The sequence below is a fragment of the Saccopteryx bilineata genome, chromosome X (assembly GCF_036850765.1).
Source record: "Saccopteryx bilineata isolate mSacBil1 chromosome X, mSacBil1_pri_phased_curated, whole genome shotgun sequence".
Lineage (NCBI taxonomy): Eukaryota > Metazoa > Chordata > Mammalia > Chiroptera > Emballonuridae > Saccopteryx > Saccopteryx bilineata.
The window spans coordinates 130221139-130238986 of NC_089502.1; the positions used below are offsets into that span (position 1 = coordinate 130221139).

At 47.0% G+C, this 17848-nt stretch overlaps 1 protein-coding gene across 1 annotated transcript in view; it reads right to left on the reverse strand.

Moving 5' to 3' along the window:
* Positions 1-17471, reverse strand: part of SMS (spermine synthase) — a 55837-nt gene extending 38366 nt beyond the window's left edge. Inside the window, exon 1 of the mRNA XM_066250021.1 lies at positions 17181-17471. Coding sequence (XP_066106118.1) covers positions 17181-17229 — 49 coding nt within the window. The 5' untranslated portion in view covers positions 17230-17471. The remainder of the gene's footprint in view (positions 1-17180) is intronic.
* Between the last annotated feature and the right edge of the window lie 377 nt (positions 17472-17848).

A 17848-nucleotide genomic window follows, 5' to 3' on the forward strand; every position in this document is an offset into this window, starting at 1 on the left:
AAGGAAAACTGGACTCCAATACAGTTTTTCGTTTTTGTTGTTTTTAGGCAAGAAAAAGAGACAGACAGACAGACAGGAACGGAGAGAGATAAGAAGCATCAATCATCAGTTTTTCGTTGTGGCAACTTAGCTGTTCATTGACTGCTTTCTCATATGTGTGCCTTGACGGGGGGGGGGGGGGGGGGGGCGGGGGGCACTCCAGCCAAGCCAGCGATGTTTGGGCTCAGGCCAGTGACCTTAGGCTTCAAGCAAGTGATCTTCTGGTTTAAACAATGACCTCAGGTCCCGTCTATGATCCCACACTCAAGCTGGTGGCCTCAGGGTCTCGAACCTGGGTCCTCACCATCCCAGGCCGACGCTCTATCCACTCATAACCACCTGGTCAGGCTCCAATACAGTTTGAAGTCATTCAAGTATCTGTTTTAAAAATCCACTAAGTGGTCCTAATCTCGACAGTGGCGTTTACACGACCATCGCACTGGTCAAAACTCAGAGAAGTGCACACTAAAACACTCTATGTAAATTACACAAAGTCAAAACAAAAGTGTGTTTTGACTGCCTTAACCCCTCCAGGACTAACAAAAGAGCATCGCATTTCTCACGGGCTCCCTCTCACCCAAGCAGCTCGCTCACAACCACCTAAGGCTTAGAGGACATCACTCAGGACATGCACGGTGCAACCAGAAAGGTGAATGTCGACAGGCAGTAAATCCATATCGCTGCCATCAAATGACATACAGACACAGTCTCCGTATTTCACAAGAGCTTAACTCTTAAATTTAAAATGACAGTAAATCCGCTTTAATTTTTAAATGTTAACCTAGGATCTGTGCATCAGGAGACTTCTCACACATTCAGAGACCTGAAGAATTTCCAGGATTAATGTGAAGGTCAAGCAGGTAGTTTCCTCAGGCCCATCTTCCTGACAGCTTGGTCTCATATTCCCACACCCAGTTTGTTATATGACAGCAGCAAGGTGAAATCTCCTCACACAAAACCCAAGCCAACAGGAATGCTCAGAGCAGCATGATCCATAATAGTCAAAACGTGCAAATACCTCAATTGCCCATAAAGTTATAAATGGATAAGCAAAACACGGTATCCCCATACCAGGGACTATTACTCAGCCATAGAAGAACCACACAGAACTGACATGTGATACAACACGGATGGCCCTAGAGGACAGAACGCTAAGTGAAAAAGCCAGTCACCAAGGGCCAGATAGTATAGAATTCCATCGACATGAATGGAATACAAACAGCAAGTGAGTTGGTGCCAGGGGAACAGGTTTCTGTCTGGGTGATGACAACGTTCTACAACTGTGGCAATGGCCACACAACTTTGAATATACAATTGTCCCTCAATATCCAAGGGGGATTGGTTCCAAAATCCACAATATTCAAGTCCCTTATATCAGTAGTTTTCAACCTTTTCACACTGGGGACTTGTGCAAATAGAATTATTTGGGGACCATTAAGGCAATAACCACCCTGAGCATAAGCAAATTCGACTAAGATAGTTGGGTCTATACTCTTCATACAACATCAGGATGGATATCTCTTTCACGGACTGGCACAAAATTTCTGGTGACCTGGCAGCTGAAAAACACTGTTTTATGTAAAATGGCATAGTACTTGCATATAATCCATGAATACCCTCCCATATACTTCAAATCATCTCTAGGTTACTGAGAGTACCTAATATAAATGCTATGTAAATAAATAGTTGTTATACTTCATTGTTTAGAGCAGCGAACTTCAATCTGTACACCACAAGAATTCTTAAAACATGTAAAACCTGACTATTTAGTCAGGGCACTGACCTCTTTTCTCTTAGATTATCAAATAAAATATGACAACAGCCAACACAATAGCTGTCCAGTATGAATGAACCAAAATTACACCTTTTTCTTTGTCACATTTGCAGAATTTCAGTAATTAGCTTATGTGTACCATGAGATGAAAAAGGTTGAAAATTGCTGGTTTGGGGAATAATTCCAAGAAAAATGTCAATTCATGTTCAGTCAGCAACAATGTAACGTTTTTCAAGTATTTTCTATCTGCAGTTGGTTGAATCTGCAGATACACAGAGCTGACTGTACTAAAAAATCACTGAAATGTATACTTTACATGGGGGAGGCGCTGGCCAGTGGCTTAGTGGATAGTGTCAGCCCGGCTTATGGATGTCCCGGGTTCAATCCCCAGTCAGGGCACACTGGAGAAGCGACCATCTGCTTCTCCTGTCTCCCTCTTCTACCCCCTCCTCACTCTCTTCTCTTCCCACAGCCAGTGACTCGACTGGTTCAAGAATTGGACCCAGAAACTGAGAATAGCTGTACTGGTCCAAGTGTGTCAGCCTCAGGTGCTAAAAATAGCTCAGTACTCAAGCACTGGCCACAGATGGGGCTTGCCGGGTAGATCTCGGTTGAGGTGCATGCAGAAGTTTCACTATCTCCCCTCTGCTCACCTAAAAAATATGGGGGACACTGTATGACATTTGAGTCATATCTGAACACACTACCTCCAAACCCAAACACACAAGCTGTTTAGATTTTCAGTTACTGTGATGTAATCGAAGCAACAGAGAGTTCCAGCAGTGGGTTTCTCTTCAGTCAACCTCAAGCCTGGCCCTAGGCACCAGGCTGAAGAGGTTTCAAGGGGTGGTGGTCTTCCCACCCATCCTTAGCAAGTGCCTGAGTGACAGCTGTGTGCAGGCACTGTCCCAGGAGCTGGAGATGGCTTTCTTGCTCCTAAACTGCCCCTGCAGCCAATCTCAATGCCAATCTCGGTCCAATCCCAATAGTGATGTCCAGTGTGGTGACCAAAGCTAATAAGACTGTATCATATATTTGAAAGTTTCTGGTGGATGTTAAACGTGCTCATCACAAGAACAAATTTTAACTGTGTGAGGATGGATGTTAACTAGACCCACTGTGATGACCATTTCACAGTCATACAAATAGCAAGTCATGTTGTATACCTAAAGCTAATATGTTTAATGTCAATTATATCTCAAAAATAAATTAAAATTACAATGGTGAGGCGGGACAGCTTCTGATGTTCATAAAGGAGGGCAACCTAACCAGGAAAAACTACGGAAAGGAAAAGACCTCTTGATCAGGCGGTGGCACAACGGATAGAGTGTAGGACTGGGACGCTGAGGACCCAGGTTCAAAGCCCTGAGGTCACTGGCTTGAGCGCGGGGTCGTTGGCTTGAAGCCCAAGGTCGCTGGCTCTGCTGTAGCCCCTGGTCAAGGCACATATGAGAAAGCAACCAATGAACAACTCAAGTGCCACAACAAAGAATTAATGTTTCCCATCTCTCTTCCTTCTTGTCTGTCCCTCTCTTGCTTAAAAAGAAAAAAAAAAAGGACCTACTGAAATCGGACTGGGATCCATATAGCACAACACAGAAGTAACGTCTTTTTAGGCAGACGTGAGTTAAGGAAAACTGTACGGGACTGTTTACATTACCAGCCACAACGACTACTTCTTCAAATCCCTGTTCCAGTACAGGAGGCATAACGCGAACGTGCTAATTATTCCACCGCTTGGCCTTCCCTCTCCCACTGCAGGAGAGCAGTTAAAGGGGCAATTCCCATCGCCCCCAGCACCCACAGGGAAGGGGCAGGAGCGTCATTCTACTTTAAAATAACACCAACCCGGTTTCTCCAGGAGCCAGTCTCCTGATGAAATTAAAGGAGAATTTATAAAAGTAGAATTGATGAGACAATCCTAATTTACCTTTAGTTTGCAACCCAAACACTAATACAATACTGTACTGTCTTCTTCCTGCTAAACCCATTTCCCCCACAAGCTTCAATAGGCACAGTGACGGTGACACCTCTATAGAGTTGTGAAGTGACCTACTCTCTGGTCCTCATGTTTTTGTTTGTTGTTTTTTGGGGGGAGCACGAGAAATTGGGAGGGGAATGGGAAGCATCAACTCATAGTAGTTGCTTCTCATAAGTGTCCTGACCAGGCAAGCCCGGGGTTTCAAATGGGCGACTTCAGCGTTCCAGGTCAACACTTTATCCACTGCGCCACCACAGGCCAGGCCCTCATACTCTTATTTAGTCCAAGTGAGAGGCTAACCAAGAATTCTAAAATAATGCACAGAAAGGAGAGATTATGCAAAAGTGTGACTTTCATTGAGGGGGGTAACACTTAGTTTGTGGTCATGACATGCTAAACACGGGGCCACCTGCCCTCTCCCGGAGGGAAACATTTGAGCAACATAAGGCATCCCACGACTCCATGGGCTCAGAAAATGTGTTTTTGGAGACAAGGAAGGAGCACACTCAGGCCAGAGCTGTGGGAGAGAAAAGAAGAAGATGACGACCAAGGTAGGTGACATGGAGAAGAGGCAAGGACCACAGACAGCCCTCTCTGAGGGCCACATCCACCCAACAGAAGACACTAAAGGACCAACACAAAAGGCTCAGCAGCATCATAAAAGGGCCATGCCAGGTTGCAAGGTGGGACTTACAGGGCTTGAGGTTAGAGGACAGGAGACTTAAGGCACCTGAACCAGGAAAAATGACCAGCCCTTACCTTTAGTTCAAAACTGCCATCCACAGTGCACCATGAGCTATGAAAGGGGTCCTGGCAGCCACCTGCCTCCTCCCTCTTGCCCTCATGTCACAGAGCTGTGAGAGGAGAACAAGTTCCAGGCTGGCCCGAGGCTGGACAGCAATGGTTTCCTTCAGCTTGGCCCAGAGAACAAGCTCTCTTTCCCAAAGGAGTAAGCGGGCTGGCCGCCTCTCTTAACCAGCAGCGGGATGGCCAGCTTGCTTCCCACTAACTGCAGGGGGCAGAATCCTTTCCATTTCCAGGCCAGACCTACTTATTACCATTTGGGCCTCTACAAACAATTCCAGGGTTTCTGCCCAAGCTCCTATGCCAGGCTGTGAAACAAAAATAAAGAGCATTTCCACAGGTAAAAGGAATTTGGACTTTGTCGTGTCTGGAATCACCTTTGTATCACTGCTGTTCCCAAGGCGGCCCTGGTTCTTTCCCTTCTGAATTTGACCAGGGCTGGCTCAGCCAAGACATTCAGGCATGCTTTTTGGAATGGACCTCCAAGGAGATTACTCAGCACCTAGAAGGTGCTGGGAAAGCACGCATGACCACAGAATAGCACAGAAACGAAAGACAAAGGACACAAGTCAAACTCCCAGACACAGACAGGGCGGGCACGCTGATGGATTCCAGATGAGAAACGGGCCATGTGCTGGGCCCATAAATCTGGTACCTGTAAACTTTTCCAGACGGCTTTGAAACAAGCCATTGGGCTTAGTGTAAAGGCAGCGGGGGGCAACCCTGTTCTGCAAAGGGCCACAAAGGAAAGATTTCAGACGTTGCAGGCCAAACGGGTCTCTGTCACAAATGTGTGTGTGTGTGTGTGTGTGTGTGTGTGTGTACATTTACCACCCTTTAAAAATACAAAAAGTATTCTCAGCTGGAGGGCCATTCTAAAACAGGCCAGAGAAAAAACAGGCCTTGGCTCCAGGGCCTTCATTTGCTGACTCCTGGTCTAAGGTGTTTTCAGCTCTAAATTCCTGACCAGCAGCTACAGGGGCACTTAGCTGTAATCCTACAAAACCTGAATTTTCAGAAGTGATGTTCTTAAGATTTGAGACTAGAATAATCTGAAGAATATTTCTTTCATTCAAGTGAGCAATTCATGAAATGTAAGGGTAACCCGCCTAATACAATTAGGACCCCTGCTTTTTTTCTTTTTAAAAAAATACATGGAAGTACATTAGCAGCTAACAGAAACCCCATACCACAGAACGAGACTGTTTAAAGTCTCAAATCACTAATCTATGCTCCCACTTCAAGAAGCTAGAAAAAGAAAAGTAAACCCAAACACTGAAAGGATAATAACGGAAGTCTACAAACAACTCTACACAAATCAATTTGACAAGTTAAGAAGGAAATCAACCAATTCCTAAAAAAAAATTAACATACACACACACACAAACTACCACAATTTACCAATAAGAAATAATAATCAGAATGGCCTTATAACTATTAAGGAAATTGAATGTATCATTTTTAAAACTAAAAAAAAAAAAAAAAAAAAAAAAAGATCTTGAGGCCAGATGGTTTCACTGGAGAATTCTACCAAACATTTAAAGAAGAATTAACACCAGTTCTACATAATCTCTTCCAGAAAACAGAAAGGGAGAGAACTCCTCCCAATTCATTTTAATGAAGCCATCATCCTAACACCAAGCCAAAAACAGTCCAAAAAGAAACCTACAGGCCAGAACAATAGCCTTCATGAATATAAACACAAAAATACTTAGCAGAATCTTGGCAAATCTTTGAAATCCTTAACAAGTAAACATTCCATGATATAAAAAAATAATAATTATATACCATGGCCCAGCGGGATTTATTTCAGGTATGCAAGGCTGGTTCAATTATTCTAAAAATGTAATGTGTCATATTAATAGGTTACAGAAAAAAAAGTCACATGATATTAATTGACGCAAGAGAAGTATTTGACATCTAACACCCATTCAAAATAATACACACACAAAAAAAAAACAGAAATAGAGGGGAACTTCTACAATTGATAAAGAGCATTAACAAAAAACTTACACCTAGTGTAGTACTAATGGTAATAGACTGAGTGCTAACGAGGCAAGGATGTCCATTCTCCCGCTGTTATTCAACACAATGACTAAAGTGTAGCCAACCCAAAAAGGCACAGAGGTCAAGGACATGAACGTCCAAGGTCACACAGCTAGTGGTGGTACAATTAGGATTGAAACTCAAGCAGTAACACCCCCAAATCTAGTGCTTTTAATGAACACCTTGTATTGTCTTCCTTAGTTACATATGCAACAAGAATAAGCCATTGGTTCCATACACCAAGACGTCTACAGTGGTGATAGGGTTATAGATCTGGGTTCCCCGTTGCTTTGCATTTCCCTATACCCCATACGTAGTCTAAAATGAGCAAAGAGCTTTTAAGGAAAAAAATATATGTAAAGGCCCTGGCCGGTTTGCTCAGTGGTAGAGCGTCGGCCTGGCGTGCAGAAGTCCCAGGTTCGATTCCCGGCCAGGGCACACAGGAGAGGCTCCCATCTGCTTCTCCACCCCACCCCCTCTCCTTCCTCTTTGTCTCTCTCTTCCCCTCCCGCAGCCGAGGCTCCAATGGAGCAAAGATGGCCCGGGCGCTGGGGATGGCTCCTTGGCCTCTGCCCCAGGCGCTAGAGTGGCTCTGGTCGCAACAGAGCGACTCTCCAGATGGGCAGAGCATCGCCCCCTGGTGGGCGTGCCGGGTGGATCCCGGTCAGGCGCATGCGGGAGTCTGTCTGCCTCCCCATTTCCAGCTTCAGAAAAATACAAAAAAAAAAAAAAAAGTAAAAAAATAAATGCATAATCCATTACTTGAACTGCTTCTACAGTTTCTTCAAGTAAACTGACAGATCTTTACTCAAAGAAAAAAAACAGAAAGGAAATCCATTAACAATTTAAAATTCACAAGATGCTTTTTTAAAGCCTGACCAGGTGGTGGTACAGGGGATACAGCATTGACCTGGGACTCTGGGGACCCAGGTTTGTAACCCTGATGTCATCGGCTTTAGTATGGGCTCACTCATCTGGCTTGAACATAGGATCATAGACTTGACCCCAAGATTGCTGGCTTGGGCAAGGAGTCACTTGGTCTGTTGTAGCCCCAGACCCCACCCCCCAGAGAACTGATGCTTCTCATCTCTCTCCCTTCCTGTCTGTCTCTGTGTGTCCCTGTTTCTGTCTCTCTCGTGCACACTAAAAAAAATGCTTTAAAAAAAAAAGTCCTGCCTGACCAGGTGGTGACGCAATGGATAGAGCGTAGGACTGGGATGCTGAGGACCCAGGCTCGAGACCCCGAAGTTGCCAGCTTGAGCGCGGGCTCATCTGGTTTGAGCAAAGCTTCAAACTTTGGACCCAAGGTCGCTAGCTTGAGCAAGGGGTTACTCAGTCTGCTGAAGGCCCTCGGTCAAGGCACATATGAGAAAGCAATCAATGAACAACTAAGGTGTCGCAACAAAAAACTGATGATTGATGTTTCTTATCTCTCTCCGTTCCTGTCTGTCTGTCTGTTCTATCTATCTATCCCTCTCTCTGTCTCTGTAAAAAAAAAAAAAAAAGATTAAAAAAAAAGTCCTATTATATTCTCACACTTCATACCAAAGGGATCACTTGATGGTAATTTCCCTCTCTGTAACCTAGACTAACGCCACTTAGGAACATCAAATACTTGGACAAACACGCACACGACCATGTTCCTCAAACCCCCAAACCGACGGGGCCACACAGTCCAGCTGCAGCACTATAGTTCAACAATTCAGTGTTAAACGATTTCTAACACCTAAACCATCACTGTTTTCCAAAGCGTGAGCCAAGGCCCTGGTCCTGAACAATCCTCTCCGAAGAGGAGTTCTGTGCTGAACCAAGGCTGAGGTGCATTCACCTCTAGAAATTCAGAATGCCCGAGCCTGGCAGTCGGGCTTGACGTCTATCATCTGCAGTTTTTCGGAAGACACAGTGTGGTAAAATATAACAAAACTCTGGAAACTGGTCAGGATACTCACTTCAGGAATTCCTGTTCTAGAAAACGGAATTATGCAGCACAAACCTATGGACTATTTTAAAAATCAAAGTCTTTTAAAACTTCTGCTTTACTAACTCAAAGAGAGCTTCACACAAGTAGAGTAACCTTCACATCACATGCCCACCCGTTATCTTCCGCCTCTTTCCTCGCCAGCAGAACAAGCCTTATATTTCACTCCATTTAATTCACACCTCTTTATAGACGAGCCTCTTGATCCACTGGCACAATTTCAAAGCACTCAGCTCTGAGCACTGCAATTAGTGTTACGTATTCTATGTACCGTTTGACATTCTTCCAAACATTTTATTGGACATCCCACCCAACATCACAGTGTGTGGGATTTTGCTATCATTAGCACCTTCATGCAAAGAGAGAAATTAAGGTGCATGTGAAACCACCTGGAGGGAGGCAAGGAGCTCAGGAATCCACAACATGATACCTGCTGCCGGCTCTTATCGGGTCCTTTTGAGTTTGTGGCTTAGCACATAAATCCATCTGATCACAAGTACGCACTAGCTCAGTGGCTCCTTCCGGAACACAGATGACAGTATCAAGTTTAATGAAATCCAGGCCCACCACAACTTAGGGCCCCAGAGTTGTTCTTTTCTGGGGTCTGGAAAAGTGCCTAGTTGTAAGGGTTTAAAAGAGCATTTGTGCAATGGTTTACATACTCGGTTTGCAGATTCAATTGAGGAGGTTCGCCCGCTTCTCCAAAGAACTGAGCCTGTAATTAAACTGCCATGAAATGGTGGTTGAAGCCGCAGTGCACACCAGCAGGCTTGGGTTACAAATGCAACGAAATGGTGGATTGAAATGCCCGCCAGATCCATGACTTCAACAACTAAAGTCAATAAGAGCTTTATTGGACACATTTTTAAACAAGCACTCCACTACAATCTAGTAACTTTCTAACTAATCCTTACCTATCAAGGGTTAGTACAGCCACAGTGGTCTCAACTCAAAGCCTAACACCTTACCCGGGTATCAAATCTGATGCCAGAAACTCTAACTTTTCAGTTAATGAGAGACCACAGCACTGCGGTTTGATTCCCAAGAAGGTAGCAAAGGCCTGTGCATGCTCGTTCAACCACGGCCCACCTTATTATACAATGAAGGGATGCAAAGAAGAGTCCAAATTTGAGGAATCCAAGGAATAATGAGAACTGAGGAATGGAATTGAGATAGAGGAGGGATCAAAGGGACCAGAGGAAAAGAGGACAGAGGGAAAGGGGATGATAGGATGGGATAAACCTGAAGGGAAGGGGGGAGGGCGCTGTAGGGAGGGGGGCAAGGGGAAGAGGGGGGAGGGGGACATTTGGGGCGACCCTAGAATCTATGTAAACACAATTAATTAATTTTTTTTAATTTAAAAAAGAGTCCAAATTGGTAACTCCTCCACTGCAAAGCACAACCAGCCCCCCCCCCCCCGCAAAAAAAACAACAACACAAGACAGTCTATACGTTGGTCACTGAATTGGAAAACCCCTCTCCTTCAGAAGCACCACATACAGGCTTCAGATGACTTGAAAAAACACCTCTCCCTGTTAGCAGGGGTGGGGTCATCCCTACTGCCTGCATTATGGAGTCAACCCCTAAGCAGCTGTTATCCGCTCCACGTCAACCAACAGAGAACTACCAAGTAAGGACTAGCACAAACCAATTTCACTATGCTAAACCCCTGAAGTTTCAAGAAATGGGTATAACTTTGGAACTATACTCTAAAAAGAATCATGTTTGCCTGACCTGGCACAGTGGACAGGGCATCAATCCAGAATGTTGAGGTTTCTGGTTCGAAACCCTGGGCTTGCCCGGTCAAGGCACATACAAGAAGCAACTATGACTTGGTGCTTCCTATTTCTCCCTCCCCTCTGCCTTTCTCTCTCTCTCCTCTCTAAAGTCAATACAGAAAATCTGTTTTAAAAAGAAGAAAAATAAGAACTGCCCTGGTCAGCTGGGTCAGTGGATACAGCATCAGTCCAGTGTGCGGATGTCCCAGGTTCAATCCCCCGTCAGGGCACACAGAAGTGCCCATCTTCTTCTCTCCCCCCTTCCCTCTCCTCCTTCCCTCTCTCTTCCTCTCTCACAGCCAGCACAGCCAGTGTCTCGGGTGGTGTGATGTGAGTGTCAGCCCCGGGCACTGAGGACAGCTTGGTTAATTCAAGCATCGGCCCCAGACGGGGGTTGCTGGGTGGATTCTGGTCAGGGTGTATGCAGGTGTCTGTCTCACTATCTCCTCCTCCTTTCACTTAAAGAAAAAAGAAGAATCTAATGCAGAGTTGGAGAAAATAATTTTTTAAACAAATGCAAAGAGCATGCCAAAGGGAGGCAGCCTCCAATGAGGACCTCCCCCGAGCAGACCACGTGACATGTTTAAACACAATTAAGATAACAGAGAATACCTAAAGGTCAAAAATGTCCCTTTTTATGGCTGAGTAGTATTCCATTGTGCAAATGTACCTCAGCTAAAAGGAAATCTTAACCTTTGCGGCAGCATGGATGGACCTGCAGAGCATTATGCTAAGAGAAATAAGCCAGTCAGAGAAAGGCAAGTACCGTGTGATTTTACTCCATTGTGAAATCTAATGAACACAATAAATTCACAAACAATAGAAGCAGACTCCTAGAGAGCTCACAGATAGAGACTGACAGCTGTCGGAAATGAGGGGGGTTGTGGGGCTGGGCGAAGAAGGTGAAGGGAGTGAGCAAAGAAAAAAGCAACTTACACACACACACACACACACGAGTGTGGGGATGGCAGGAGGGAGAGGGGGTGGGGGTGGAGGAGTGTAGAGGGTGAACAGAGGGTGACAGAGGGAGACTGGACTGGGGGGGACACACAATGCAATATACAGACGATGTGTTGTAGAACTGTGCACCTGCACCCTGTATAATTTTACTAACCAATATCACCCCAATAAATTCAATTAAAAATTAAAATAAAAGAAGTAACCGAGGTTTTCTTTTTTTAATGCTTCCCCCAGAGCTCTTCAGTTTGGAGTCCAGGCTACCGGGAAGCACAAGGAACGGGAGGCCGCAGTGTGTTCAGGGAGCGGACAACTGGGTAGCGGTAGCCCTTGTAAACGCTGATAAGGAGTTTGACTTTATCCAGAGGACAAGGAGGACGCTCAGGAGGGATCTAAAATGGATACCGGGAAAAGTGGGCTCGAAAATGGAATCTGAGAGGGTGTCTGGGCCTTCAGGACTGGCTGCCTGGGGTTGTGGGGGGGGTGCCCCAAAGGCTTCTAATACAAGGGGTTTTTGTTTTTAAATGAGGATCTTTTTATAGTAGTTCCCGTGCTTAATCAGCAGCAGAATTACTGGGAGAAATATGGCTAAAACGGCAAATTCAAGGAACTCTGTCCCCTCCCAGGACTGTGATTCAGTCTTAGTGAGGCCCCAGCAGACATTCTCCCACTCCGGTCATGCCCCCCACCCCCCTCAGCTTCACTGGGAAGTGGGAAGGAGGGGCGTGGCTGGAGGAGGGGCGTGGCTGGGGAGGAGGGACGTGGTGCTTATCACAATGGTGGACTAGGGTTAAAGACAGTGCTGAGAATATACTCTTGAATAACAAAAACAATTGTTGCACTTAAAATTGGACTGTTGAGGTTTTAACTTCTAGTTATAGCTATTTAAAACAGCAGAAGGTAATATGCTTCCACCAGAAAGCAGCTAAACAAATACACAGGAGAATGGGAGGCTGGCGGATGGGCTGAAGGTTCAGGAAATAAGGGAGGGTCACCTGAAACCACAGGCTCAGTAGGGTAGGAAGTGGCGGCCATCTGCTCCTAACCAACCCGGCTGCAAACCATGGAGGAGAATGCTCCCTCCGGGCCTGTCAATTTGCGCCTAATAGGGACCTCCAAAAGGAACCAGGGAAATTTTCCAGATAGTCTAATATCTCATTCACTACAACACCCTAGTTAGAATTTAAACCGCGCCTGGCCTGTGGTGGTGGCACAGGGGATAAAGCATCCACCTGGAATGCAGAGGTCGCCGGTTCGAAACTCCAGGCTTGCCAGACAAGGCACATACAAGAAGCAACTACTATGAGATGAGGCTTCCCACTCCTTCCTTGCCCCCCCCTAAAATAAAAAACTAAAATCTTTAAAAAAAGAAGGAACTTACAGCGCAGTTTCTGTACTCCAGCATTCTGGATGTTTGGGGTTGTCAGTGTGTGTGTTGGGGGTGAGGGGGTGTCCTGTGCACTGTACAATGTTTAGCAGCCTCCTTGGTCTACTAGATGCTGGTAGAATCTTCCTAGTTCTGACAACCAAAAATGTCTCCAGATACCACTAAATGCCCCTGGGGATGGGTGAAGAGGGAGACAGGACCGCTGATAACCACTGCCTCAAACTGCAGCTTCGCAGTTGTTGAATGACCAAAAGGCTTTGGAATCAAACAGACATGGCTTTGAGTCCCAGCTACCCACCCTGCCAATAAGGTGAAAACATCAATAGGCCTATTTACTCATATTAAAATGGGGATAACAGGACCTACTGAAAGGCTGTTGTGAAGATTACATACATTAACGTGTACCTCAATGCCTAGACAAGGAGGCATTTAATAAGTATCGGCTTTTACGTTCTCAAAGAGTTGAAGAACCAGGGACATCTGCCTACAGCTCTGGCCTTGAGTGGAAACCTCTTCCTAAAAAAGAATATACAGAAATGGCAGTTTCTCAGTTTGCTCCCTAAAGCCTGGTCTCTGACCCTCGGGGTCCAAGGACTCCCGAGGGACCAGTGGATACCATTTATGGAGTCTGTGAAGTTGGATGGGAAAGATACACATCCTAATTTTTATTAATTGAAATTGAGTACTTTCTTCAGCTACACTTGTGTAGCCGTAACCACACATCATCAGCTGTACCTGGCCATGGTCACCAAGGACACCCCCGCTCTTATCACGTCACAGCTTTTCTACAGATTTCCTCCACTCTACTTTGAACTCATGGCAGTTAGTAGGCCCGCTGCTAGTTCATGTTATTTAATGTGTTACTAAAGAAGCATGTAGTACTACTGTGCCACAGATATATATTTTTCAATTTGAAAGCTGCATTTAAATAATTAGGTTACTTTATACATTTAAAATCCTTATTCCGAAAAGAGCTCCACAGGCTTCCCTAATGAGAGGCAAAGGCACAAGAAGATTTTTATGTTTATTTTATTGATTTTTAGAGAGGGAGGAAGGGAGGAAGAAAAGGGGGGAAGGAAGGAGGGAGGCGGAGACAGACAGACAGACTAGATGGACAGACAGACACAGAGCCATTGGTCTGCTCCTGCATGTGCTCCAGCCAGGGATCAAACCGGCAACCTCTGTGCTTCTGGACAAAGGTCTAACCAACTGAGCTATCCAGCCAGGGCTGTTCTTAACTTATTACAAACAAGACTTTTATTAAGAAACTAATTCATGACTTTGAATGACACAGTCACTTTCCGCCCCTACTATATAAAGCACAGAACAGTGGTCCAAAAGACAAACCTAACAGCATCAGCCAGGCTTCCCCCCTCAGGACCCACCCTCAATTCTAAAGGTAAATAAACGCATGCCTTGTTTTCCTCCAGTGGACTTGAACTAGCTTTCCACCTTCACCCTAACATCAATCGAGTCCACGTAACCAGCACTTATCAGACATCTATGATGTTTCCGAACTGTTTCCAGGATACAGACCCTAGAAACGTGCCTTCAAAGATGCTCCCAGCCCAGGGGAAGAAAGAAACATCAAAGGGATTGCTAGACCTTTCCAGGACTAACTGGCCAGCCAGAGACTCCTCTAACAGGGCAAACTGAGGCCTCAGGTACCTCACCCCTCACCCCTCCTTGCCCTGCCTGCATGCTGGCTGGCTGGCTTCCTGGGAGCATACACAACTAGAAACAAACCGTGTGTCCTCCACCAGCCCAGAGATGCTGAAACCACACAAACATGGGACATGTTCATTCTTGTTAGCCTCTCAGGTACAGAAATAGCAAAATATGTTCCGGGCTTGAGAGTCCAATACTTCAGTTACAAGATGACCAAAGATGAGGATTTTTTGTAGCAAACATTATAATCTCCCGAGTTACCTCATCAGCCAGCACTAAACAGGCACCACAAGGCCCAACTTAAAATTACCTTTAGCGGCCCAGTGGCTGGCTTGCATTGATTGGTAACCAAGTTATATGGAATCATAGTAACATAACTGAATGTCCTGAGCTTAATTCCATTAAAATCACATCACAAAACTGCAGCATTAGGAAAAAGTACTGACAAATGGAAAAAAAGAACATGAATCCAGGCTCCACGGGCCTTTGACTCACCCTTGAGTCATATCCAATACTAATGCCAAGTATAGTGTTTTCTGACTCATTATTATCAATTAAAATAAATGCTTTTTGGAGACCTCACAGGTGGTAGATCTCTCACCAAGCGCCCCTTAATGAAAACCAAAAGAACTCTTAGAAGACCCTACTCTAACCAGACCCCTTATTTTACAAGCGTGGATACCTACTGACAAGCGAGGGTAACATGCCTCCCCCCATATCAACTGATGGTGGGAATACAATAAGATCAGACTTCCCTTACTCCCAGAACACTCTTGTGCACACACATCCCCCCCCCTTCTTAGTATCATTTCTTTCTAGAATGTTCTTCACCTTGCCATCAAAACTTTCTCACTTTTAAGATTAACAGGCTGGGAATTAAGATAACTGGTTGGGAATACTCCTTGATCTTCTTTTACTTTTCTTTCTCTTTGCACAACTAAATTATTGAGATGTTACTCCCACACCTTGCCAAACTCTGAACCTGCCAATTTTTCCTATTCCCTTCCAAAATGCACGTTCATGGTTCTCACTCCCTCTCTGGCTAGTGTGGGCCCAAAGTGTTCACGTTCTCCCTTTTTCTTCATACAGCTATGTGAAGGCCTCCCTCCCCTTCTACAACGGAACACAGAAGCAGCCATCATTTCACTTACGAGGCTGAATGAAGCTGAAAGCCCTTTGAGGCTTCAGACAGGGCATTCAAACCGAGTCAAGTGCCAGAATCTTCAGGCCTCATCCAGAGACTACCCTCCTTACAGCCTAGAAACTCATGCTAAGTACAGGGGAGTGCTCACAGGTGCTTACTACCTGGGTCATTTCCTAGACTCTCCTCTTAGCTGCTAGGACACCTTGAACCACTACTCCTTCGTCAAGCCTCACTCACCCTCCCCTCTAAATCGAGCATGCTAAAACCTCCACTAACCACTACTAGCTTTAGCTAGTAGGGCAATTATTCAAAAAACTTAAGCCATCACACAAGCCTCCAGCTGCGGGCCCCAATCACCATTTTATGTCCGGATGCTGCCCAGCAGTCTCCTCTCCCTCCATCCTCACCTAAGAAATGTGGGAACTAAAAAAATGCTTTGTTTTCTCCAAGGCACTTCCTGACCACCCAAATACAATGGCATTACTTAACAACCCTGTAGTGTTTTACGGGAACTCCTTTAACATTAAAAGCCCTATTTCGAGTGCGCTGTTCTCCCCCCCCCCTCTTTTTTTTTTTTCTACCACGGGGAAGATGAGACTCGGGCTGAGAAACAAGGCCAAAGACACATGCAGAGCCAATCACGAAGGACAGGGCACAGACCCAGATCTTGCTCCAGTCCTCAGTCAATATTTTTTTTTAAGTCTTGTGCCTTCGGAGATCCTTCAAGTTTGGGGGAGAAAAAAGCAAAGTACTCAGAAGTTCAACAAACGGGAAGAGAAAGTGGAAAAAAATGTTTTAATGGTTACAAAAATGGTTGATCCATCCAATTCAAGGAAAGCATTGAAAAGGCAGGATATGGATGAAATGCTCCAAGTGGAACGTGCGGAAGGCGCAGATTCAAGTCTACAGCTCTCAAAGGTTTCAAAGCCACCAGGACACAAGACCCGCAGTCCTACCCCTCCCCCTCTGTTAGAAGCACCCAGAGAAAAGCCTGCAAAACACCCCTCCCCCTTATCGTTCCCACAGACTTCCCCAGCCCTCTGCTCTGGTCACCTCTCAGTGTTCTGAGCCTCCCCGATTCGGGGACTTCGGGCTCCCGCGCCCAGACCTCACCTCCCCCCCTCCAATAATAATAATCGTTTCCTTTTCCCGTCCCTGGTCCCTTTGCAGGGGATCCATCTCCTACGCAGTCGCCTAAAAATCCTACAAGCGCGGTGCGGTCCATCTCCAGCCCGAGCTCCCGCTAGGGGAGACCCCATCCCCGGGGGGGGGGATTTACCCGCCACCCGAAACAGGAAAAGGTCACGCGGGCGGCCCCGCACCGTCCACGCCTCGCTCCGCCGCCGCCCCTGCACCGCCGCCCTATCGGGGTCCCGCCTGGGGGGCCGGGGGGCGACGCGGCCCCGGGGGACGGCTCGGCTGGGAGGGGAGCCCCGGCGCGGCCCCTCTGAGCCCCGCGCTGCGGCCAGGACCGAGCGCGGCGCGAGCCGGAGCGCGGCCTCCGCCGGCCGCCGGTGCACATGGCCCCGCAGCGCTCATTGTTCGGCCGCGGCGTGCGCCTCGCGCGGCCCGAGCCCTCCGGGCGGCGGGGGCGGCCGGGCAGGTGGCGGCCGCGTGTCCTCACCTTTGGCGCCGAGCATGAAGTCGAGCGTGCTGTGCCGTGCTGCTGCCATAGTGAGGCGAGGCCCTGGGCCATGCCTGGGGAGGCGGCCGCGGGAAACTGGGGACCGCTCGGCGGGTCAGCCTGCGGCCGCGGGGACTGCGCCGCGCCGGGGAGGCCGAGGGCAGGAGGTGGGAGGGGCCGCCGGGAGCCACCCGGGGCGCAGGGGCGGGGTCGGGCCCGCCTCCGGGAGGGAGGAAGGCGGACGCCCGCAGCCCCGAACTTAGAGCGAGCGCCGGGGGTGACGCCTCGCGAATGCAATGGTGGAAACGTGGGCGCCGGGCTCCCCGGCGTGCGTCACCAATGGCCGCTCCCCGCGCCCAGGATCGGGCGGGCGCTCCCGCCATCCGTTAGGTCACCTTAGGTTCAAACAGCGCAGCACGACTTCCGGAGGGCCCACCCCCTGCACTTCTCCCAAGCCCAGCCCCCCACCCAAGGCCCCCTTATTTCCCGGCCAAGTCAAGAAAATAAAATGCTACGATCCACCCTGTTGTCTAAAAGTACTGCACTGCCGCCTTTTTCTTAACTCTTCAAACGCTACAGTTAAACCCATTAAAATTATGATTATTCTCATTTTAGCAAGGGCAGCTTTGCATTTCAGGACCGAATAGAAAGCTCTCCGGCATTTAAGT